This window comes from Tachyglossus aculeatus, chromosome 2, assembly GCF_015852505.1.
Source record: "Tachyglossus aculeatus isolate mTacAcu1 chromosome 2, mTacAcu1.pri, whole genome shotgun sequence".
Taxonomy (NCBI): Eukaryota; Metazoa; Chordata; class Mammalia; order Monotremata; family Tachyglossidae; genus Tachyglossus; species Tachyglossus aculeatus.
In genome coordinates, this window is record NC_052067.1 from 38,785,617 (window position 1) to 38,808,230 (window position 22,614).

Genomic DNA, 22,614 nt, shown 5'->3' on the forward strand with positions numbered 1-22,614 from the left:
AACGGATCCGTCTTGAGGGAAAAGGCCATCATCAAAATAATGAAAAGGGTAAAACTGTGTAGCTTTAATAGTTTAAAAGCAACTGATGTCGAAGTTTATGAATCAGAGAAGACAAAGATTCCTCCAGTGGAATCCTGTTTCTCCCATGGTTCAATCATGGAAGGTGGCTGCTTACACAGTTTCAGAGTATCAACTCCTTAATTTGAAAGAGAAGCTGTCCCTTCAGTTAAATTAAAACCAGAGCCTAAGCATGAACTAGAAAGGTCTTGCCACCTAAAGATGAAGGCTGCTGCTTGGTCAATCATCATAGCGTCAGTTTTAAGAGCCTCAACTAGGCGCTTGTAAGGATAAACTTGACTGCGCGTATGCCACAGAATTAAACATCACATTCTTAACAAAGGAAAGGAAAACTGTGGAACTCTAATTGGAGTTCCCTAATGTTAATATCCTTGAGAGATCGACAACTCTGGTCTTTTACCCTCAGGCACATGACCTTGGGTGCAAACTTGAAAGCTAATATGGGAAACTGTGGATGAACGAAGTACGCACGCCTCATGGGAAAAATACAGGAGTAAAGTATATAATTGCCTTTATGGTCGATTTCTTCTTAGCCGGAACTAAGCTAAGTTTTCAAATAACTTAAAAGAATGCTAATTCTTATAGGGAAAGAAAAAGGGAGATTTTTGGGCCAGCCCAACCTGAAGAGAATTCTAATTACAATAAAATGATTTCTCTTCAACTTTACAGCATGCCCAATTTCCAGACCCCCCTCTGCTCTCCATCCCTATCCCACCAAGAGAAAATGAACTCAGGATGATGTTTCAGGGAATAAAACACATACAAACAATGCAGAGCTCTGAGAAATTTTTTAAAATATGCACATTATCAAATTAGATGTTTCAAACTTAAAGCTGAGGATACTCTTTCCCTGAGTTCTGTTCTGGTCACTAACAAATACAGGAGACTTATTGGGGTGGCAGCAGGAAAACATCACTGGCCATTGCTGAGCGACTTCTGAGGCACCAAATAAGAAGTGAAGAAGCAGAAACCTTATTAAGTAATTTTATACACTGCTCCTCCTCCTCCAATCGTTGCTGGAAGTAGAGAATCATACACACAGTCCTGTGGGCGCGTGCACACAACACACACACACACACACACACGAGTTCAAGAAACTTTTTTAAACTTAAAACTAATAAGTCTTTCAACAAAGGTTGTGCCAATCCAGTTGACAGGAGAACTGGGAATTGTAGGAGCCAGGCACTCACTCCATCAGTGAATTTAAATTGCACTTTAGTTAGTAATGAAATCCTGGCAGGAAAGTTGTGTTCAAAAACCCAATTTGCAGAATTGTCCATATTGATTTCTTCAGGCTAGTGGTATTTCCCATGATCAGAATACCACCAACTTCATGCAAGCCACAGGAAAGGGAAGTAAAAATATTAAAAAGCCAAAGTTATGAATGAAAAGATACCTAATTTCCTAAAACAATTGTGGAGCATCCCTTCATTTGTACCCTGACATATTGACAATGGGTACTTTTTAATTATTCCTATTAGAAGGTAATTACAGTCTTTAAAACCATTTTCTTTTGTAGCTGGTCCTTTTTTCTCCTGTCACAGAAGTTCCCCTCTTCGCATGCAAATGCAGTAGCACTCTCGGAAAAACAGTTTCAAGAAAAGCATCAACATAAATTTCAAAATTCAATTTATAAGTGGAGTTCCTGGATTTGCATAAAAGTATTTGGTTTGCATAGTCATTTGAGATCTGTTTTCCTGATTAAACTTAATTTCTAGTCCCGTTGAACTCAGTTGTTTTCCTTCTAAAGACCACTGATTAATATGTATATTAATATATATCTCCATCTTTCTGCTCCAAGAGGTCTTCCTTGATTAAGCCTTCATTAAGTCCATCTGTCCTCCTCCTGCAGTCGACTATACACTTGGCTCTGTATCCCTTAAGCCCTTTATACCCCAGCCCCTCAGCACTTGTGTAATTATCTTTATACTCTCCCCTATCTGTAATTTATTTTAATTTCCCTCTCCCCCATAGACTGTAAGCTTCTTATGGGCAGTGAGTGTGTCTACCAACTCCATTATATTGTACTTTCCTAAGAACTTAGTATAGTGCTCTGCACACAGTAAGCACAATACCGTTGATGGATTGATTGACTGTCCTGGTGGTTTTGTCGACATTGTAAACACCTGATTCTCCCACTTCTCTAATTGCCCCTTCTCAGTTTCATTCACTGGCTCTTCCTTCTCTTTCACCTCCCCCTTCCACCTCTCCTAACTTCTGGGGCCACTCAAGTCTTCGTGAATGACTCCACAATCTTCCTCTCTTGCCCTGGCCTATTGCGTTTCCTTCTCTTGCATCTCCACTGACACCTCAATCAGAACATGTCTAAAACTGAACATCTCATCCGCCCTCCTAACTTTCCCATCTCAGACAGAAACACAATCAACCCCTCTGTCCCAGGACGCTAAAACCTTTAGCGTCACCCTCGACGCCTTCGCTGTGTTTTGCTGTCCCAAAAATTCCTTGTTAGGTGTGTGTGTCTGGCTGATTTCAAGAGACAGGAAGTTGCAGACAGGAGGGAATGTCAAGTCGTCAGAAGCAGAGTCAAGAACAAAGCACAGTGAGAAGGGGGGCTTGAGAGGAAAGAGGAGGAATGCAAGCAGAGACGTAGTGGGAGAAGTCAATGGACAAGTAAGAGTGGGTGCCTCAAAGCCAATGGTCAGGTGTTTCTGCTTGATGCAGAGAGGAATGGGTAATCATTGGAGGATTCTGGTGGGTGGGGAGAATCATGCAGAATGATATACAGACTGAAGAGCAGAATGATGTACAGATTGGAAAGAATAGAGACTGAAAGGAGGGAGACCAGTAACACAACTGATACAGAAGTCTAGTTGGGATACAACTAGTGCCCAGGTTAGGAGGATGACGGCTGTTTGGATGTCAAAAAAGGGGCAGTTCTGGAAATGCTGTGTAGGAAAACCAGACAGGATTTAGTGACAGACTGACTGTGACTCCTGAAAGAGAGGAAGCAGTATGGTGGTGGAGTCCATTGTGATAAGAAAGTCAGGTGGAAGGAAAGTCAGGTGGAAAGGGAAGATGAGGAGTTCAGTCTTAGACATACTGACCTTAAGTGGAGATGTCTGGGAGGCAAGAGGAAATACAAAAATGCAGAAGTGAGAGACCATTCATTCAAGTAGAGGTGATAGCTGAAGCCATGAGTGGATAAGCTCCCCAAAGGGGTAAAGGTATTTTTTATGGTATTTTTAAGTGTTTATTATGTGTCAGACACTGTACTAAGTACTGGAATAGGTACAAGTTACTTGGGTTGGCCACTGTCCATGTCCCACTTGGGGATCATAGTCTGAAAACCCATTATACAGATGAGGTAACTGAGGTACACAGAAGAAAGGTGACTTGCCCAAGAGGAGGAACTGGGATTAAAAGCCAGGTCCTTCTGACTCCTAAGCCCATTCTTTATCCACTAGGAGATACCCTCTATCCACTTGAGAAGATATGGGGACTCAGAATGGAACCTTGAGGACACCCACAGTGAAGGGGTAGGAGACCGAAGAAAAACCTGCCAAAGAGACTGAGAAAGTTTATCCAGGGTGTTATGAGGAGAAGCAGAAGGGAACTGTTTTGGAAGAACCAAGGTAAGAGAACATTTCTAGGAGAAGGGAGTGGCCCAAGGTCTCGGCTGCCAAGAAGTCAAAGAGGATTAGGCAGTCAGTCAACCGTTTTTAGAGTGCTTACTGTGTGCTGAGCACTGTACAAAGTGCTTGGGAGCATACAATACCACAATAAGGATAGCATAGAGAAGAGCTGTAAGGTCAAACGATTAGTAAGTTTGACACAATGACACGAAGTATCAAGTTAGTTTTTACTTTGGAACAAACTGAAAGTCAGGATTATTGAGGAAGAAAAAGGAAAAAAATTAAAGGGATGAAAAATTAAACACACCGACTTATTTTAAGCAATTGTGAGGACCGTAAGAAAGCAAAGAGTAGCAATTAATTTGTCAGTGCATTTCCAGGACTTATTGAAAACTCATAAAAAGTGCACTATTTCAGACTCACCCCAACTAATTTTTAATACCTATCCAATTATATGCCAAATAACATGTTAATAAAACACTACCTGTTCTTCTGCTGCTTTTGGTGGCAGAATTGTTTGAAATGGGAATCTAATATGGTATCCAAAAATTCCCATGGCCACTTTCAAAACTTCATTAGTATAAAAAGGATTTACTTCAAACCAAAATGGAGCTTTAATGCTGGCTCTGGGTATGTCCTTCCCTCACTTGAGTCAAAGATGGAAAAACCTAGAAAGCGAGAGGGGAACTGAGTCCAACAGTGTGAAAATTCCACCTGTGAAATCTCCCAAACTTTAAGCTAATCATGCTAGGGAGTCCCAGTGAGGCAAATGATGTATGGATCTTGAGGGATAAAACTGACAGCCAGGAAGACTCTGTAGACATGCTGAGGGCACAGAACCAAAATATTTTTTTTATAAAGTACTCATTTCCCTGATGCAAATCTTTCAGAACCTGTTCAACCAAGTTATAACATGAATCAGACAATCTTACCTGACTAGCTACCAGGTAGATTAGCTCTCCAAGAGTTGGTAGAAGGCACTGCTTCAATTTGCTGTTCCTGAAGTTTTCTTTAATTAGCTCAGTTAAGAGAGTGATTGCCTGAAACAAGAAAAAGAATACATTGGCACATCTTCCCTTCGTAAGGTTATAACATTACGTTATAATGTACATTTCACTTTCCTTTCAAGAATTCTTTCCCGAATGGTTATTTTCAATATATAACAACTGCATTTGTTGAACATCAAGCACTGTACTAAAGTACTAAGGAAGACATAAGATAATCAGATCAGACACAGTCCTTTGTCAAAGATGGGGCCTATGATCTAAGTAGGGAGGAGAACAGGTAATTAACACTCATTTAAAGCTGAGGAAACTGAGGCACAGAGAAGTTAAGTGACTTGCCCAATATCATGGCAGGCATGTGACAGAGACAAGATTAGAACCCAGGTCCTCCAACTTGCAGGCTCATGCTCTTTCAGTACAGGCATATACATGAAAAAGAAATTCTATCACACACACACATATATATATAAATTACATTCTCTCATTACTGCAAAGCATTAGCATTGGTATATTTTATGTACCTTTTAAGCAGCACTTGATACTCATTCCATCCTCAGCCCCACAGCACTTACGTATATAAGTATCTATATTCATTTATTTTAATATCTGTCTTCCCCTCTCGAATGTAAGGCCCTTCTGGGCAGGGAATGGGTTTACAACTCTGCTGCACTGCACTCTCCCAAGCATTTAGTATAATGCTCTGCACACAGTAAGTGCTCAATAAATACTATTGACTGGTTAATATATTGGGGAGTTGGGGTGGTATCAGGCATTAAAGTAAATCGCAGGTAGAATAGTTAGGAGTTGTGAGTTCTTAAGGCTGTTGGGGGACATAAGGGTGGGGAGATAATAAATTAATTGGGGAAGGCCTCTGGAAGACACGTGATTTCAGAAGGGCACTGAAGATGGAGAGAGCTGTGGTCTGTCAGAGGAATGGGGAAGCAGTGTGGAGTGGGCACGAGGTCAGTGGCAAGAGAGACAAGAGACGAGAATGAAGCACAGTGAATAGCTTCTTTTGAGAAGAGCAAACGGTGCAAGTTGGGATGTAGTAGGAGAGGAGAGTGGGTAAGAGGGAAAGAGCAGAATGAATACTGTAAAACCAACTCTCAAAAGTTGGTTTGAAGGTAAGATGAAGAGTAGTTCAGTTTTGGACATGCCTTCAGGTTTTGTTGGAAAGCAAACTGTCAGTCGATTGATGGTATTTATTGAGTGCTTTCTGTGTGTAGAGTACAATGCAACAGAGTTGGTAGACATATACCTTCCCACAGGGAGCTTACAATCTAGATGGGGAGTCAGACACAACCCCCAAAACATACTTTCACATATACTGAGCCTGCTCCTCTCAGTGCCTTAGTTAGTTATTGATAATAAGTTGGTACTTTGGGATGAAAGTACTCATATTTAGTATTAAACACCTTGGTATATTAAATGGCCCTTTGTAGTCTAAAAGGGTTAATTCTCACAGAGAATTACTAATGTGTTCAAACAAAAACTGATTTGGATTCATATACTGTGAGGGTCCAGAGGGGAATACTGCAACAACACATTTTATAGGTGTATCATCACAGGTTCACAGTTGCATAAAATTGGCTTTGAAAACTGCACACAAAAAAATGCTCCAGTCCATTAGATCTTTTGTTGCTAATAAATCCAGTTCATGAATACGTAGTTCAGAAGGACAGTTCATGTCCTTGGGAAAGTCTTTTTCTAGTTTTCGGAGAGCAGTTTCAATATTACAATCACATTAGTATTACACAGTTGAGTGAGAGGAGTGAAGAGTATGATCAAGCTCTACAAGCCTATGTAAAAACACAGTTTGTACTCTGATAAAGCTAACCGGTTGTAGATGCTGCTGGAAGTCATTTTGTTGCCAGTCAAATTCAATCAAATCAAAAAGGACATCAGCCTACAAGGACAGATAAAAACTGGGAAGAATTACGATCCTCTCCCATGGCCCGGTTCCTAAGCTTCTCCCAGGAACCACTTTACAGGAGCGGAGGAGAGACACAAGAGCCAGACCAGAGCAGGTAGCAACAGAAAATGCTGGTGCATACTTTCAATAACTAAATCGGCCAATCAACAGTATTTACTGAGTACCTACTGTGTGCAGAGCACTGCACTAAGTGCTTGATAAATGTCTTCCCTCTCATCTCCCTGCCTTTTCTTCCAATCTCAGTCACAGATATCTATTTGTTGAGATATATATATATATGTTAGAGGCAATGTGTTTCATCACTCTTCCCGTTTCCTTTACTTCTGTTCATTCCTAACACCAATATGCTGCTACTAAGCACCATAGTCTTTCCTCACCCTCCACTTCCATCCTCCTCATCATTTTGCTTTGCCTTTCATCTTTCACCTTTTCCCTACTATCATCTGTTCCAAGAGAAAGAAAAAGGGGAGAAAATGCAAAGTAAAAAAATGTTATAAATCTCACTTCCACAACGGTATATTGGGTATTTGCCTTGTCAATTTCAGAATGCAAACTCTCTTTTGAAAGAAAGGCCTCTCTAGAAGTTACCTGTGGAAATTAGAGCATGCTTCTAATCTTAAGACAGTAAAAACATAGGTTCAGTTGGAATGTTGATAGACTCAACTGCCTCCCTCCTTTTCTATAACCTACCAATTAGTTTCTAGGGGACTTTTCTATTACTCTCTACTCTCTGTCACTAAATTACACCATTTAGAAAGATCTGAGATACTGCATAGTCAAAACAAGGTCAGAAAGTCAAAGGAATAAAATAAAAATAAAAATTAATGCCAGCCCATCTAAAAACCAATCATTACACCACTGGACGTGGCTTTGACTGATGGGACTGAAGCCATTCATAAATGTATACACTAAACCCACATTTGATAGCCTTTGTGTTTGAAGATGACCCTAATGATGACGAAATCCAATGCATACATGTGGGTGTAGCTAAAAAGACCAATGTGTAATTGAAGCCATATTTCACGCTATGTACACATGTAGGAACTCCTTGCTGTACTAATGTGTTTGTCCCCTTCAGGGCCTGTGTCTGATTTTAAAAGTAATTTTTGAAGAATAACGCCCTCCTGATTGTCGTCAGTCTGAGCAGCTGGCTATAGGGCATGCCCAATAATCCACTGCCTTATCAGTTTACGGGAAACTATGGTTCACAAAGTCTTCGAGTGGTTTGCTTGAATATACCCCCTTTCAGTTCATAATGCAACAGCTCCATGGGTAGCCTGTTATCCATATCCCACCCAAGTGGTGCTGCTGTACTGCTTCAGCACAAAGTGAGCTGAATTTCAAGTCTTCCCTGTCAGTTATTTTCTCCTACCACCTGTGATACTGAGTCTGGCTCACGGTTAATGTTGGTCAAACTTTTCAAGGAACCAAAAGCATCTTCTGAAAAGGTCTCTCAGCTATAGTTAAGGATGAATACCATTATAGCCCTAGAGCTCTTTGGTTTTTGAATGAAGCTTTACACTTCACTATTCCCAAACTCTTCAATTTTCCCAAACTATGTGCCCTTTTTGATTCTGTTTTCTACTTCTTGGTCTATCTGTGTGTCACTAGAGAGTATACTACAAAGGTAGCAGATTCCAATCAGTCAATTAATCAGTGGTATTTTTAGAGTGCCTAATATGTCCAGAGCTCACCATTAAGTTCCTAAGAGAGTCACAGGCACATTCCCTGACCACAAGGTATTAATAATCTAAAGACAGAAATTTTTCTTTTACAAATAAAGGGAGAAAAAAATTGATAAAATTGGAATTAGCAGGAGTATGGCAAGATGAAAAAACAAGCAATGTATATAATCTGCCAGTAATCTACATAGTAATGAGATGCAAGATGAAAAAACAAGCAACATATATAATCGGCCAGTAATCTACATAGTAATGAGATGCAGTGTGGCTCCATGAATAGAGCACAGGCTCTAATCCCGGTTCCTCCACCTGTCTGCTGTGTGACCTTGGACAAGTCACTTAACTTCTCTGGACATCTGCTACCTCATCTGTAAAATGGGGATTAAGAGTGGGAGCTCCATGTGGGACTGGGTGTGTGTCCAACCCGATTATCTTGTATTACCCCAGTGCTTAGAATGGCGCTTGGCACATAGTAAACACTTAAGAGGTACCATTATTATATTTATGCAAATACATAAATGCTAAGGACCTTGAGCGATCAGGCAGAGCACCTTTTATTCTGATAACAGATCATTCCATCATGTAGCTGGTTAATGGTCTTGGTAAAGTGAGGGCAGACAGATTTGTTTAGCTGTTTCCAAAGTCCTGACCTCAACGGGTTTTGCAAAGCCTATGGAAATAATTAAAGGTCTTGGTGTTGCTCTCCACATTTTCCCCCCATCTCTTTTATGCCTCTAAAGGCCTATCCGCTATTCTAATTTTGTTATGAAGGCATTGTAATTCAGGGAGAAGGTGCCTGACTATATTTTTAGTAGCCTGTTCAGACGATTTGAATAAAATCTTGCTATTGAGAAAGAACACGGATGTCCCAATAGTTTAGATTTTTTTCCTTGAAAATGGTGACTTATGGTGATATCTCAAGTTGTATGGTACAGTGCTGCTCTGCACACAGTAAGTGCTCAATAAATATGATTGATTGATTCAATGTTCCTTATAATAAGAAAATGCTCATGTCATTTATAATAAGAAAATGCTCATGTAGGAGGATCAGATCTCCTCCTGGCAGACACGTTTTTGCGGAAATACCTTCAGATCCTGGCACTTCATTTTTTGTGGCTTGAAGTGTTACTTCCTCAATGGTTGGAGCTAGGTCCAACTTTCAAATTTTGACCTGTATTCTTTGCTTCAAAGGGCCTCATTCTTGATGGTAGCAGGCATGTCCAGAAGACAATCAAAGTGTTCTTGACCTCTGTCTAAGGTTTCTACTATGTATGCGAGAAGGGTGGATTTGTACTCATTAGTGGTGTTGTGGTAATGTAGATGTGGTCCTATGGTTCTTCAGCGATGTCTAAAAAGTCCTTACTTTAATGTCATTCCACATATTCCTGAACCTCTTTAACTTTGGCATCCCACCACTGATCATGACATTTTTAGGGCTTGATCTGCATGTCCCATATTGGTTTTTATAAGCTTTCATTTTGTTATAATCATGAGGAGATACAAAGTATTGATTAATTTCTTGCTTTGCTTTTTCCATCTGAGTCATTATCTTCAAACTATTTTTGGTGATTTCTCTTGTCACACCCACATTCTTGATGGTCGCCTGATAGGTTGTAAACTCTCTGAGGGCAGGGATTGTGTCTATGAACTATTTTGCTTTCTGAAGTGCTTGATACAGTGCTCTGTGTAGTCAGTGCTTAAATACTATTTATAGTTTGACTTGAAGTGCCCATTTACTTTTAGCTGGACCTACACTTTGTCAAAGGACATTTTGCTTATTTTTTTATTCTTCAAGAGCTTGGTACTTATCTTTCTTGATGAAAATGGTATTTGTTAACCATTACTATGTTCCAAGCACCTTGGTAAATACAAGCTCATCAGATTTGAGAGTCCCGGTCCTGCATGGGACTCAACAGTCTAAGCGGGAGGGAGAACAGGTATCGAATCCACATTTTATAAAACAATCAGTGGTATTTGTTGAACACTGTGCAGAGCACTGTGCTGAGCACAGACATGTTCCCTGCCAACACTGTGCTTACAGTCTAGAGATGAGGAAACGGAGGCCTAGAATTGCTCAAAGTCACACAGTAGGCCAGTGGCTGAGGTAGGATTAGAATCTAGGTCCTCCAACTCTAAGATCCAAGCCCTTTCCCCTATGCCACTGTGCTTCCTGATGGATTAGATGTTATTTTTCAATATCCTAGCTATCTTGATAGCTTGACTTTGGACCACACTGTTGATCCGCTAGTCCTCAAAGCTCCACGCGACTGCACTGAGCTAGTTATAAAATCCAACTGGCAATGATAAAAATCTAAGGGATGCCATCCTTTAGACCTCATTTTCCATTATGTCTTTCTTTCATTTGGGAGGTGGGAGATAGTTTTGGTGATCACCAGCTGACATTTGGCACATTTGCTGAGCTGAAGTAGACTACTTCTAATTAGCCTTCCAATCCCATGAGGGGTGATTACTTTTTTCCATGCTTCAACCTCACTACCCACTCAGGCAATGAAATCTCCCAGGATGATTAGCTTGTCAGATTTTGGAGCTGCTAAAGTGAGTCCCTCCAAATCCTTATCGAATTTTATCTTTCTCTTGGTTGCTATTTGTCATTGGGGTATATGTGCTAATGACAGTAGCACAAAGAGCTTCTGCTTTTCAGTCAGGCACGGGGTCATTAGTTGGTCATTTATGCCTCTGGGCAGATTTGGGAAGCCAGAGACTAAGGACTGTGTGATTGCAAATTCAATAGCTACCTTATGCCCCTCTAAAGAAGGGAAGTCCCTCTGGAAGAAGGAATTTAAAGGACTTGTTTCTGAGAACTGTGCTTCAACAGGTATACTAGTTTCCTTCAATGACAATTCCATGTCCAGCCAGTTTTAGAGAGTGCCACCATTCGTTCTGGAAAATTGATTATGCAACTGACTTAAAAATCTATCTCCTGTAGCCCCAACCGTCCACCTGCCTGAGAATTTTGCATTTCTTCCCATTCCTGGGACAACTCAAAAGGTCATCCCATCGCCATCTTGAACTTGAAGTGATCATTAAGCTTGTTTTCCCACAAATTCACTCCTCCTCCTCATCTTCCAAACAGCAGACACCGCCTTCCTTGGTACTCCTGAATACATGTTGGCTTTATTTTTAATCTCTCTGGTTGTAAATATCTTTATGCTTGTTCCTCCCATGCTATTTGAGGGCTGAGAACACACCACATCGTTACGCCACACTTACCAAGTGCATAGTACAAGGCATCACAGCAGAAGCAGCATGGCTCAGTGGAAAGAGCCCAGGCTTGGGAGTCAGAGGTCATGGATTCCAATCCCAGCTCTGCCACTTGTCAACTGTATGACTTTGGGAAAGTCACTTCACTTTTCTGTGCCTCAATTCCCTCATATGTAAAATGGGGATTAAGACCGTGAGACCCACGCGGGACAACCTGATGACCTTGTATCTCCCCCAGTATTTAGAACAGTGCTTGGCACATAGTAAGCGCTTAACAAATGTCATCATTATTATTTGGGAGAAGCAGCATGGCTCAGTGGAAAAAGCCCAGGCTTGGGAGTCAGTGGTCATGGGTTCCAATCCCGGCTCTGCCACTTGTCAACTGTGTGACTTTGGGCAAGTCACTTAACTTCTCTGAGCCTCAGTTACCTCATCTGTAAAATGGGGATTAAGACTGTGAGCCCCATGTAGGACAACCTGATCACCTTGTATCCCCCCCAGCACTTAGAACAGTGCTTTGTACATAACCAGTGCTTAACAAATGCCATCATTATTATTATTATTATTATTATTATTATTATTATCACACCAACTGAATGCTCAATATGTAAGGCTGCAACTCCTAACATTTTCCCTCTCTCCTGAAGCTCATATCTTCATATTTCAACTAATCAATAGTACTTACTGAGCACTTACTCTGGGCAGAGCACTGTACTGAGCACTTGGGAGAGTACTATAGAATTAATAGGCATGATATCTGTCCTTAAGGGGCTTACGAACCAGAAGAGAAGAAAAAATTAATTACTGGTAAGGGAAAGTACTTAAAGTAATACTGGTAGTACATAAGGGCTCTGGTCCTTGCTCCTGCTTGGGGCAGGGAGGTGAAGAGAGGCAAGAGTTGGGAGAATCAGCAGGGGAAGGCAGTAGTCCCACTAAACCTGGTAGGATAATTCTGGTATCCAAACTATCATCCTACGTACCGGCCCTACTCCTAGTTCTCACCATGATTTTTCTCTTATCACAAACCAGCCCTACCGCTTCCCAAGTAACATCTTATTTTCAGTTCTTGGCCCATTTAAGTACCTCTGACTCTGGACTTGGAGGGAAAAAAAAAAGTCACAGCCCTTCTCCTCTCTCTACCTCTTTTTTCCCTTTCTTTGCTGTTTTCTTTCTTTCCTTCTCTTCCACTTCTTTGCCTTTTGATTCCTTTCTTCTCCTCCTTCCTCATTTCCCTACAAGTACCAGGTTTTTATAAGGGATGAAAGGAAAATGGGAACAGAGAAAGGAGCAAAGGACAGAAGATAAAGAGAAAAAAGTAGGTTTCCCCACAGTTTTCCCAAAGTAGAAAGTATTGGAAGCATTTTCCTGAATAAGACTGGCCTGCTGTGTGGTCCTGGGCAAGTCACCTAGCTTTTCAGGGCCTCAGTTTCCTCACCTGCAAAATGAGGATTAAATAGAGGCAGGGACTGTGATCAATCTGATTAAATTCATGATTACTAATATTTATTGAGTGCTTCCTTTATGCAGAGCACTGTACTAAGTGTTTGTACAATACAGAGTTGGTAGACATTTCCTGCCCACAATGAGCTGACAGTCTTGGAGGGGGGAGGAAACATATCTTAATATAAATAAATCATTTGACACATAGTAAGAGCTGAACGACACAATTATCATTACTAGACTGAATCCTTCTATCAGAGTCTGAGGTCTTTCCAAAGTCTCCCTCAATATCTTTTCCTCAGTTGTGAGAATTCAGGTTACAGGATGCAGATATTTCTTTGTGTTGTTTTACCCACTTGCACTAGTACAAGACAAAGAGGGAAAAGTGAACACGCCACCAAGTACTGCAATAACAAATATTACAGCACAACAGCACCACAAAAGACAGTCTGTGTGCCCAGCAGGTCACACATTGGCATTTTTGGCCACAGTTGTACCCATAGGTGTACTTCAGAGGTGTTTTAAAGTACAAAGGAAAACTATACACACCACAGAGGGTAACAGTAGTGCTTCGATGAAACACAGAAGGTGATCCTGGCCTATGTGGCTGGATCTAGGACAAACTGTGACAGAGGTGACCCTCAGGAACTCAAGGAACAACAATAATAAAGTTGTTAAGTTGCACTGGCACAAATACCATCACCCTACAAAATTACACACTTTCTGGAACCCAATTAAATGCCTACAGAATAACCACAGCTATACGCACATTTAAATTTCTCTCACAAAATGCCCATTTAAGCTCCTGACCCTGCTTCTACAGCCAAGGAACCCCGATAGGTCCCTTGAATCAGACTTGCCTTTCATATTGTAAAAGAAGAAATGTAAATTATCTTTGGGGAATAAGGTTATTGCCCCTGAACTTTGAGAACCACACATAGAAAGCTCAGCGATGCCATTGTCATTCAAGGGCAATTAAAGTGAAGTAAAAAATTAAGGCAGTAAATTAAAAATGAAGAATTTGCATTACTGACTTACAAAGCAAAAATGTCAAAGTAATTTCTAGCAAAAGATATTTCTATTATCTAAAATGTGCCAAGACCCAAGAACTCTTCCACATTTGGCATATTTTTTTCTTTCCCAATGCACCTTTTCCCTATATTATAATCAGGAATGAACAATACCACTCTCGATGTCTTGGGAGAGCATTTCAATTTAATACATTTACTAGGCATTTTATATTAGCTGTCAAGTTAGATGGATATAATAGATCTAGTTCCATTAAAAGTGAGAACATACAAGACTCAAATCTGAAAGGCATTCATTAGCTGCATTTATGCCGTGAGAACATATGAACTTTTAAAAATTATTTCTTGGAATTTCAACCCATCTTAGGTTGCATAAAAATTCTTTGTATTTCAGAAGGAATTCTTTATTTTATATTACAAAAGACAAGTCGAAATCACAGTCTGTTCACAAATGAGATCTAGCTTACTGTCTTATGATACTAGTGGCAGGGATTTATTTTTAATCCATTAGCCTTTGGTGTCAGCAAGTATTACTGGGAATTAAAACATATTTTAATGCTGCAGACCCTTATGGAGATAAAATTGTTGGTGCCTCCAGGGAAATAAAAATTGCTTTAGAGCTCATTGTTTTCTAAGTAGACTCACATCATATAATGTGTGCAGGTAATGCCAAAACAACTTCGCATTCCTTTAACCAAAGTCACCTTGCTTGGGTGCAAAAGTTATGTATAAAATTAGCACTGATAAGTGAAACTGTCTAGGTAGTATTATTTGTAGAGATTATGCGTTTGCTATTTTTTTTAAAACACTTAAATGGATGTAGAGTGTATAGTGAAAAGAAAAGCTACTGCATGCTTCTGCTAAAGAATCTCAAAATATGCATTAATACAATCCAAAGGGAGAAAGATGTTTGCTCTGACCTAGATACACTGGCATTTGAAAATGCCAACACTAAATGGAGCTAGGAGAACAAGGCAAATTGTTTTTTTGAGGAACAAAAACTCATGTTATGCAAATCTGCTGTTCTTTCAGGTGATGCTTCAATGTAAGCTTTGAAAACGTCTTTAGCCTTCTTATATTTAGAAGATTTGGGTGAAAGAGTGTACCAAATGTTATCAGTATGCGGTAGTTAGAGCTGATTTTTGCAAAATTTAAGTTACGGAAGCAGCATTTTTAATAGTTTAGAAAACACTGTAAAAAAGTCAAATTTCAACACAGCTTTACTACTTCTCCACAGTCAATAGTAACTGCCCCTGTGAGACATCTAGGAACAGAATTCGGGACCTATCAATCAATCAGTAGTTATTATTGGGTACTTACTGTGTGCAGAGTTGTCCTAAGCACTTGGGAGAGTGCTTCCTCTCCCCCTCGTCCCCCTCTCCATCCCCCCCTTCTTACCTCCTTCCCTTCCCCACAGCACCTGTATATATGTATATATGTTTGTAAATATTTATTACTCTATTTATTTCTTTTATTTGTACATATCTATTCTATTTATTTTATTTTGTTAGTATGTTTGGTTTTGTTCTCTGTCTCCCCCTTTTAGACTGTGAGCCCACTGTTGGGTAGGGACTGTCTCTATATATTGCCCATTTGTGCTTCCCAAGCGCTTAGTACAGTGCTCTGCACACAGGAAGCGCTCAATAAATACGATTGATTGATTGATTGATTGATTGGGAGAGTACCGTAAAGAACACAGGCTCCCTGCCCTCAAGGTAGCAAAGTAGATGGACAAGAAAATAAGTTACAAGTAGGGTCCCCTAAAATCACTTCATAAGCACATTAAATGCAATAAATTAGCAGGTGCCATTGCCAAAAATGAATGTCATCTGCTCCTTTCTAAAAAATAAAAAAAATTCACCTATGTAACCGTCAATATATAGAAGCAGGCCCTTACTGACCGTCCGAGTTCACAATACTGTGGGAGGCTTGAAAATCAAATGGAATGTCCGTCTCAGGAGAATCACCTCGATGAATCACTATTATGGTTTATTGCAGGGAAGACACAAAGACAAAAAAAAGTAGTCCCATTTCTACCTTTGAAGACTACAGATCTTACATTTGCACTGGCCTAAATTGCTTATTTTTTTTTCCTTCCCGATCATGTAGAGTAACTGTGAGAATGACTCCAACAGAGGATGACAAGGTTTAGGGTGGGAATCTGATTCTGCCTCCTGCTGACTTTATTCAAAGCAGTCCCCATTCCAAAACTTCCAACAAACTGAAATCAACTTTCACCTGGTGAGGCTGATGTAAAAAAAAATTCAAAGGGACAGAATTATTTAAAGGTATTACACTGTAAAATAGTCACACGTCTTTGCTTAAGTGGAATTTTTTTGGGTTTTTTTCCCTTAAAATAGATTTCTCATGCCCATTGTACATCGAGCACGGGCTTTGGAGTCAGAGGTCATGGATTCAAATCCTGGCTCCGCCACTTGTCAGCTGTGCGACTTTGGGCAAGTCACTTCACTTCTCTGTGCCTCAGTTACCTCATCTGTAAAATGGGGATTAAGGTTGTGAGCCCCACGTGGGACAACCTGATCACCTTGTAACTTCCCCAGCACTTAAAACAGTGCTTTGCACATAGTAAGGGCTTAATAAATGCCATTATTATTATTATCTCTGAACATTTCTGTAAACCTATCCACAACAAGATACGTGCAGAAATCAGTGAAACATTTTCTTCCCTACTTCACCTAACAATCAAAAGCTTCTAAGCATGGCTTCATGTTACAAAAAAAGATCTGTCTATTTCTATCAAACCACAAGACAGACAACACAATGGTTCCGCAAGTTTAAAATTAAACTTCACAGAAGATTTAATTTGCAGGGGGAGTTGGGGGGGGGGGGAGGAAGCATCAAAGAGGGAAATAAAATACCAAGCTACCTTTCAGGAAGTGTTTTAAAGTTTTGATAAGCCTCAAATGAAAAATAAAACTTTAAAGAAAAAAAGTAGCAGAGGATCATTCACATGAGGAAGAAGGCTGAAGGCTAATCTAAATTGCTCATTTGACCAGGATCTGTGGGGTCTCAACAGCATCCAGGAACTGGAATAAATGCTTGCTAACTCCACTTCTTGAAGCAATTTCTCTAGCCTCAGGGCTCAACAGCAGGAAGTGGGAAGCAGTATGGTCTAGGGAATAAAGCGTGGGTCTTGGAATCAAAGGACACAAGTTCAGCCACTTGTTTGCTGTGTGGCCTTGGGCAAGTCACATAACTTCTCTGTGCCTCAGTCCCATTCACTCATTCATATTTATTGAGCGCTTACGGTGTACAGAGCACTGCACTAAGTGCTTGGGAGAGTACAATACGATTGATTGATTGATTGCTAGATGGATTTATACAAATCAAGCTGGACAGAGTAAGCAGTGTTTTCAATCTGTTCCATGAGAATAAGTGTTAAGTGAAAGAGCTTTAAAGTGTAATTCTCCACAGGAATTAATGTTAAATCATCCGTAAAATGGGGATTAAGACTGTGAGCCCCCCCGTGGGACAACCTGATCACCTTGTGACCTCCCCAGCGCTTAGAATGGTGCTTCGCACATAGTAAGCGCTTAATAAATGTCATTATTATTATTATTATTATTACAATACAACAATAGACACAATCCCTGCCCACAATGAGTTTACAGTACAGTCTAGAGGGGCAGACAGACATTAATATAAATGTTATAGATATGTACATGAGGGCTGTGGGGCTGGGAGCAGGGATAATAATAATAATAATAATAATAATAATAATAATAATAATAATGAAAGGGGAGCAAGTCAGGGTGATGCAAAGGGAGTGGGAGAAGAGGAAAGGAGGGCTTAGGGAAGGCCTCTTGGAGGAGATGTGCCTTCATTAAGGCTTTGAAGGATATGAAGGCTTTGTTGGATATGAGGAGGGAGGGTGTTCCCAGCCCATTGCTCCTACTTAGACTGTGAGTCCCATGTGGTACAGGGACTATTTTAAGCCTGATTAAGTTACATCTACTCCAGCACCTAGAATGGTGCTTGACACACAGTAAGCATTGAAAATCCCCCCAAAACCTGGAGAGTAAGAGTAGAGAGTTCCACTCCCCACTGACTGTATTCTTGGGATATGAGCTCTATGCCTTCCTCAAGGAGCTCTGTCTTCACCCTGTCCCAAAGTAACACGGGTGCTAACAGGATTTGAGAAGGAAACACAGTCTCTGTTTAAGAGTATAAATATAGAGGAAACAGAAAGGGAAGACAAAGTTTGAGGGTGGGAAAGCGGTAAGAAATCCCCTCGCCTCTTGGCACCTACTCTAAACACTACGTCAATATTTGTCCACTGGCAAAAATATCTATTTTTTCATCATTTGTGATTTCAAGAGTATCCACCTAATTCCTTGATTGAAAAGATGCAATTTGAAAATATTCAGTGGTTTCCAAGAATTCCACTCTACTACTCGTCAAAGTTTCTGTAACCTGGAATCACTGGCTGAGCACTGAATGAGGAAGGGCGAATCAGGCGCTAAGACTAAGAAGAAAGCTCCAGTTCTACCTGCTCAAACTGCCATCTTCAACGGCCGAGTCTCTGAAAGCTGCTTCCCCGCTGCCTTCCAACATGCTCCCCTATCCTCCCAGGCCCTCCACCACCCCCAGTGACTTCACCAAATACTTTTTTGGCAAAATCAAAGCCATCAGGCGTAAGCTTCCCAAAAAGTCTCGCCATTGCTCCCTCAACACTCTACTCCTGCTTCCTCATCTTTCTCCCGCTTCCCAGCTGCCTTCTCCCATCTGCTCTATAAATGATCATCATCAGTCGCATTTATTGAGCGCTTACTGTGTGCAGAGCACTGTACTAAGTGCTTGGGAAGTACAAGTTGGCAACACATGATGCAAATGATGCAAACAGTTCATCCATTCACATGGCTTCAACTCCTACCTCTATGTGGATGACTCTCTAACCGCTCTCTCTAGCCCTGATCTCTCAAGGGCAATACCACATCTTAACTACTGGCACCTCAAACTCAGCGTGGCTCAGTGGAAAGAGCCCGCACTTTGGAGTCAGAGGTAATGGGTTCGAATCCCGGCTCTGCCAATTGTCAGCTTTGTGACTTTGGGCAAGTCGCTTAACTTCTCTGGGCCTCAGTTCCCTCATCTATAAAATGGGGATGAAGACTGAGATTCCCCTGTGGGACAACCTGATCACCTTGCAACCTCCCCAGCGCTTAGAACAGTGCTTTGCACATAGTAAGCATTTAATAAATGCCATTATTATTAGAGAGAAGCAGCATGGCTCAGTGGAAAAAGCCCGGGCTTTGGAGTCAGAGGTCATGGGTTCAAATCCCGGCTCCACCACTTGTCAGCTGTGTGACTTTAGGCAAGTCACTTCACTGGGCCTCAGTAACCTCATCTGTAAAATGGGGGTGAAGACTGTGAGCCCCCCATGGGACAACCTGATTACCCTGTAACCTCCCCAGCGCTTAGAACAGTGCTTTACACTTAGTAAGCACTTAATAAATGCCATTATTATTATTATTATTATACTCTCCCAAGGGCTTAGTACAGTGCTCTGCACACAGTAAGCACTCAAGTATGATTGAATGAACTCATTTTCATCCCTGAACCTCAGTCCTCCCTGTAAATTTCCCAACTCTGTTGACAAGATCACTTGTCACCCTGCTTCAGAAGTCCGTAACCTTGGTGCCTTCCTTGACCCTTCACTGTCATTCAGTCTACTGCGAAACTCTGCCTGCATAACGTTTCTCGGATGTGTCCCTTCTCCACCCAGACTTCTACCTCTATAGTGTCAGCCCTGACACTTTACCGTACCATCAGCATCTTTGCTGGTCTTCCAGCTTCCAGCCTCTCCCCACCCCAAACTATGCTACATACTGCTGCACAAATCATCTTCAAGAAGCATCACTCAGCCCAATCAGTGGTATTTAGTTTTAATAATTATGGTATTTGTTAAGTGCTTACTATGTGCCGCACACTGTACTGAGCACTGGGGGTAGATATAAGATGTTCGATTTGGACACAGCCCCAGGCCCACATGGGACTCACAGTCTAAGTAGAGAGAGAAAGAATTAATCCCCATTTTACAGATGAGGAAACAGGCGCAGAGAAGTGAAACGACTTGCCCAAGGTCACACAGCTGACTAGTGGTAGAACTGTGATTAGAATTTAATCCTCTACCAGGCCTGTGCTCTTTCCACTAGGCCACACTGCTTCCTCCTTATGGTGTCCTAAGCACTTGGGGAGAGTACTCTACAACAGAGTCAGCAGACAGGTTCCCTGCCCGTGAGTTGCTTACAGTCTAAAGAGGAAGACAGACATTAAAATAAATTAAGGACATGTTTGTAAGTGTTGTGCAGTGGAGGGAGGAGTGAACGTCGAGTGCTTAAAGGGTACAAATACAAGTGCAAGAGCTTTTCAGAAGGAAGAGGGAGTAGGGAAAATGAAGGCTTCTTGGAGGAGAAGTGATTTTAATAAAGCTTTGAAGGTGGGGAAAATAGTGGTTTGTCGGATGTAAAGGATGAGGGAGTTCCAGGTCAGAGGAAAGGCGTGAACAAGGAATTCAATCCTGTTCTTACTCCTACTTAGCCTGTGGGGCCTGATTATCTTGTATTTTACTGCAGTGGTTAGTACAGTGCTTGGTACCCTTAAATTCCACAATTATTATAAGGAGTTCTGATTTGGACATGCTAAGTTGGAAGTCTCAGTGGAACATCCATCCCATTCAACAAGATCTCCTCCCTCACAACTGGCTTCACAGCTCTCTGCCAACTTAACCCACCTTACCTGTCTCAGCTCTTCACCCGGTATTCCCCAATTCACTGTCTTTATTCCTCCGAAGCCAAATTTCTAGCTGTATGCTGTTCTCAACTCTCCTGCCTCATTTTCATATTTATGCGTTGCACACAGCTTGGAACACCCCACCCCTCATCCTACAAACTGTTGCTCTCCCCACATTCAAAGCCCTCCTAAAATCCCACCTCTTCTCACAAACCTTCCGCAATCCCCCAGAACCCTAAGCCATAGAATTCCACCAGTCAATTCTGGCACTTATGAATGTATTAATATCCACACTCAGCCCTTATATCAATATCAATGGTAGATAGTGAGTGCCTATTGTGTGAAATGGCACTGTGCTGAATGTTTGGGACAGTACAACAGAGTTAGTAGACACATTCCTTGCCCATAGTGAGCTTACAGTCTAGTGGGGGAGACAGACAATATAAAAAATTTATAATATACAATTTATAGATACATACATCAGTGCTGTGGGGCAGATATATATCTATATGCATAGATTCATATGCATACACTCATTTATTTTAACCATTCTAGTTCATTCATTCAATCATATTTATTGAGCGCTTACTGTGTGCAGAGCACTGTACTAAGGTACAAGTTGGCAACATAGCTTATGTCTGCCTCCCCATTAGAGTGTAAAATTCTGGTGGGCAAAGACCATGTCACTTCTTTATAGAACACATCTCAAGTTGCTAGTACAGTGGACTATGTCAAGGGGGCATTCAAATATTAAACTGATTGTATTTACTGAGTGTCTCTGTGCTGTGCACTTGTACTCTCTCAAATGCTTAGCTATAAAGTTGGTAGACAGTCTGCTCTCAAGAGCTTACAACCAATGAGGAAGATAGGCACTAAAATTACGGGTAAGAAAAGTAGAAGAATATGCATTTAGGTGATGGAGGGGTGGAATGAGGATTCAAGGGTTTAGCGGGTACAGACCCAAATGCCCAAATGCTGCAGAAGGGAGCGGGGTTGGGGAGATGAGAGATTAGTCGGGGAAGGCTTCTTGAAAGAGATATGATTTTCGAAGGGCTTTGGGGATGGGAAGAGCGGTGATCTGCTGGACTTGATCTGTTGGACTCAAAGCGGGAGGGGGTTCCTGGCAGAACAGAGGACTTGAGCAAAGGGTCGATGGTGCAAGAGATGAGGCTGAGATAAGGTAAATGGGTTGGGGTGAGAAGAGTGAAATGTGCAGTCTGGGTTGTAATGGGAGACAAGTGAATTTTAGGTAGGAGGGGGGGAGAACTGATTGAGTCCCTTAAAGCGATGGCAAGGAGTTTCTGTTTAATGCAGAAATGGACAAGGATAGGCAGAGAAGGTTCCCTAGATGAAGTATGACTGTAGTAGGGCTTTGTTCAGGGGATGCATAACTAGTTACTACAACTACTACTGTTACCATCACCCACTCAAGTTACTATTTCTCCTCAAGATATGATGGTACAATAACCCAAACTTACCTCTGGAGTGTCAAAGGTATTACATAAGCACTTAGTACAGTGCTCTGCACATCCTAGGGGCTCAATAAATACCATGGATGATGATTTAACATTATTCCCAATAAAATATCCAAAGATTACTAAAAGGAATTGACCTTTATGCCAGTGTAAAAGAAAATGAGGTGTGAAATGTGAGGCACGTGCAAAGTTACCTAATGGTCACCATCAGAAATAGTGAAAGTAAAGGAAACAAATTTCACTTATTTGCAAAGGACATCTCTAGGTTTGCAGATATATTCTGACTGTGTAAAAAGCCTTCAGGGGTCCAGACCTCTCTGATAAAAATGCAACTATTGTTGGCATTTAAATTTTAATTAGGTCAAAAATGAATATGTCAGGTCTATTATTATGGCATACAGGCATGGAT

The 22,614-nt window shown here is 41.1% G+C and overlaps 1 protein-coding gene across 1 annotated transcript in view; it reads right to left on the reverse strand.

Moving 5' to 3' along the window:
* ULK4 (unc-51 like kinase 4) overlaps positions 1-22,614 on the reverse strand; it is a 542,391-nt gene that overhangs the window by 438,216 nt on the left and 81,561 nt on the right. Inside the window, exon 18 of the mRNA XM_038768285.1 lies at positions 4,604-4,711. Within this exon, the coding sequence (XP_038624213.1) occupies positions 4,604-4,711 (108 nt within the window). The remainder of the gene's footprint in view (positions 1-4,603; positions 4,712-22,614) is intronic.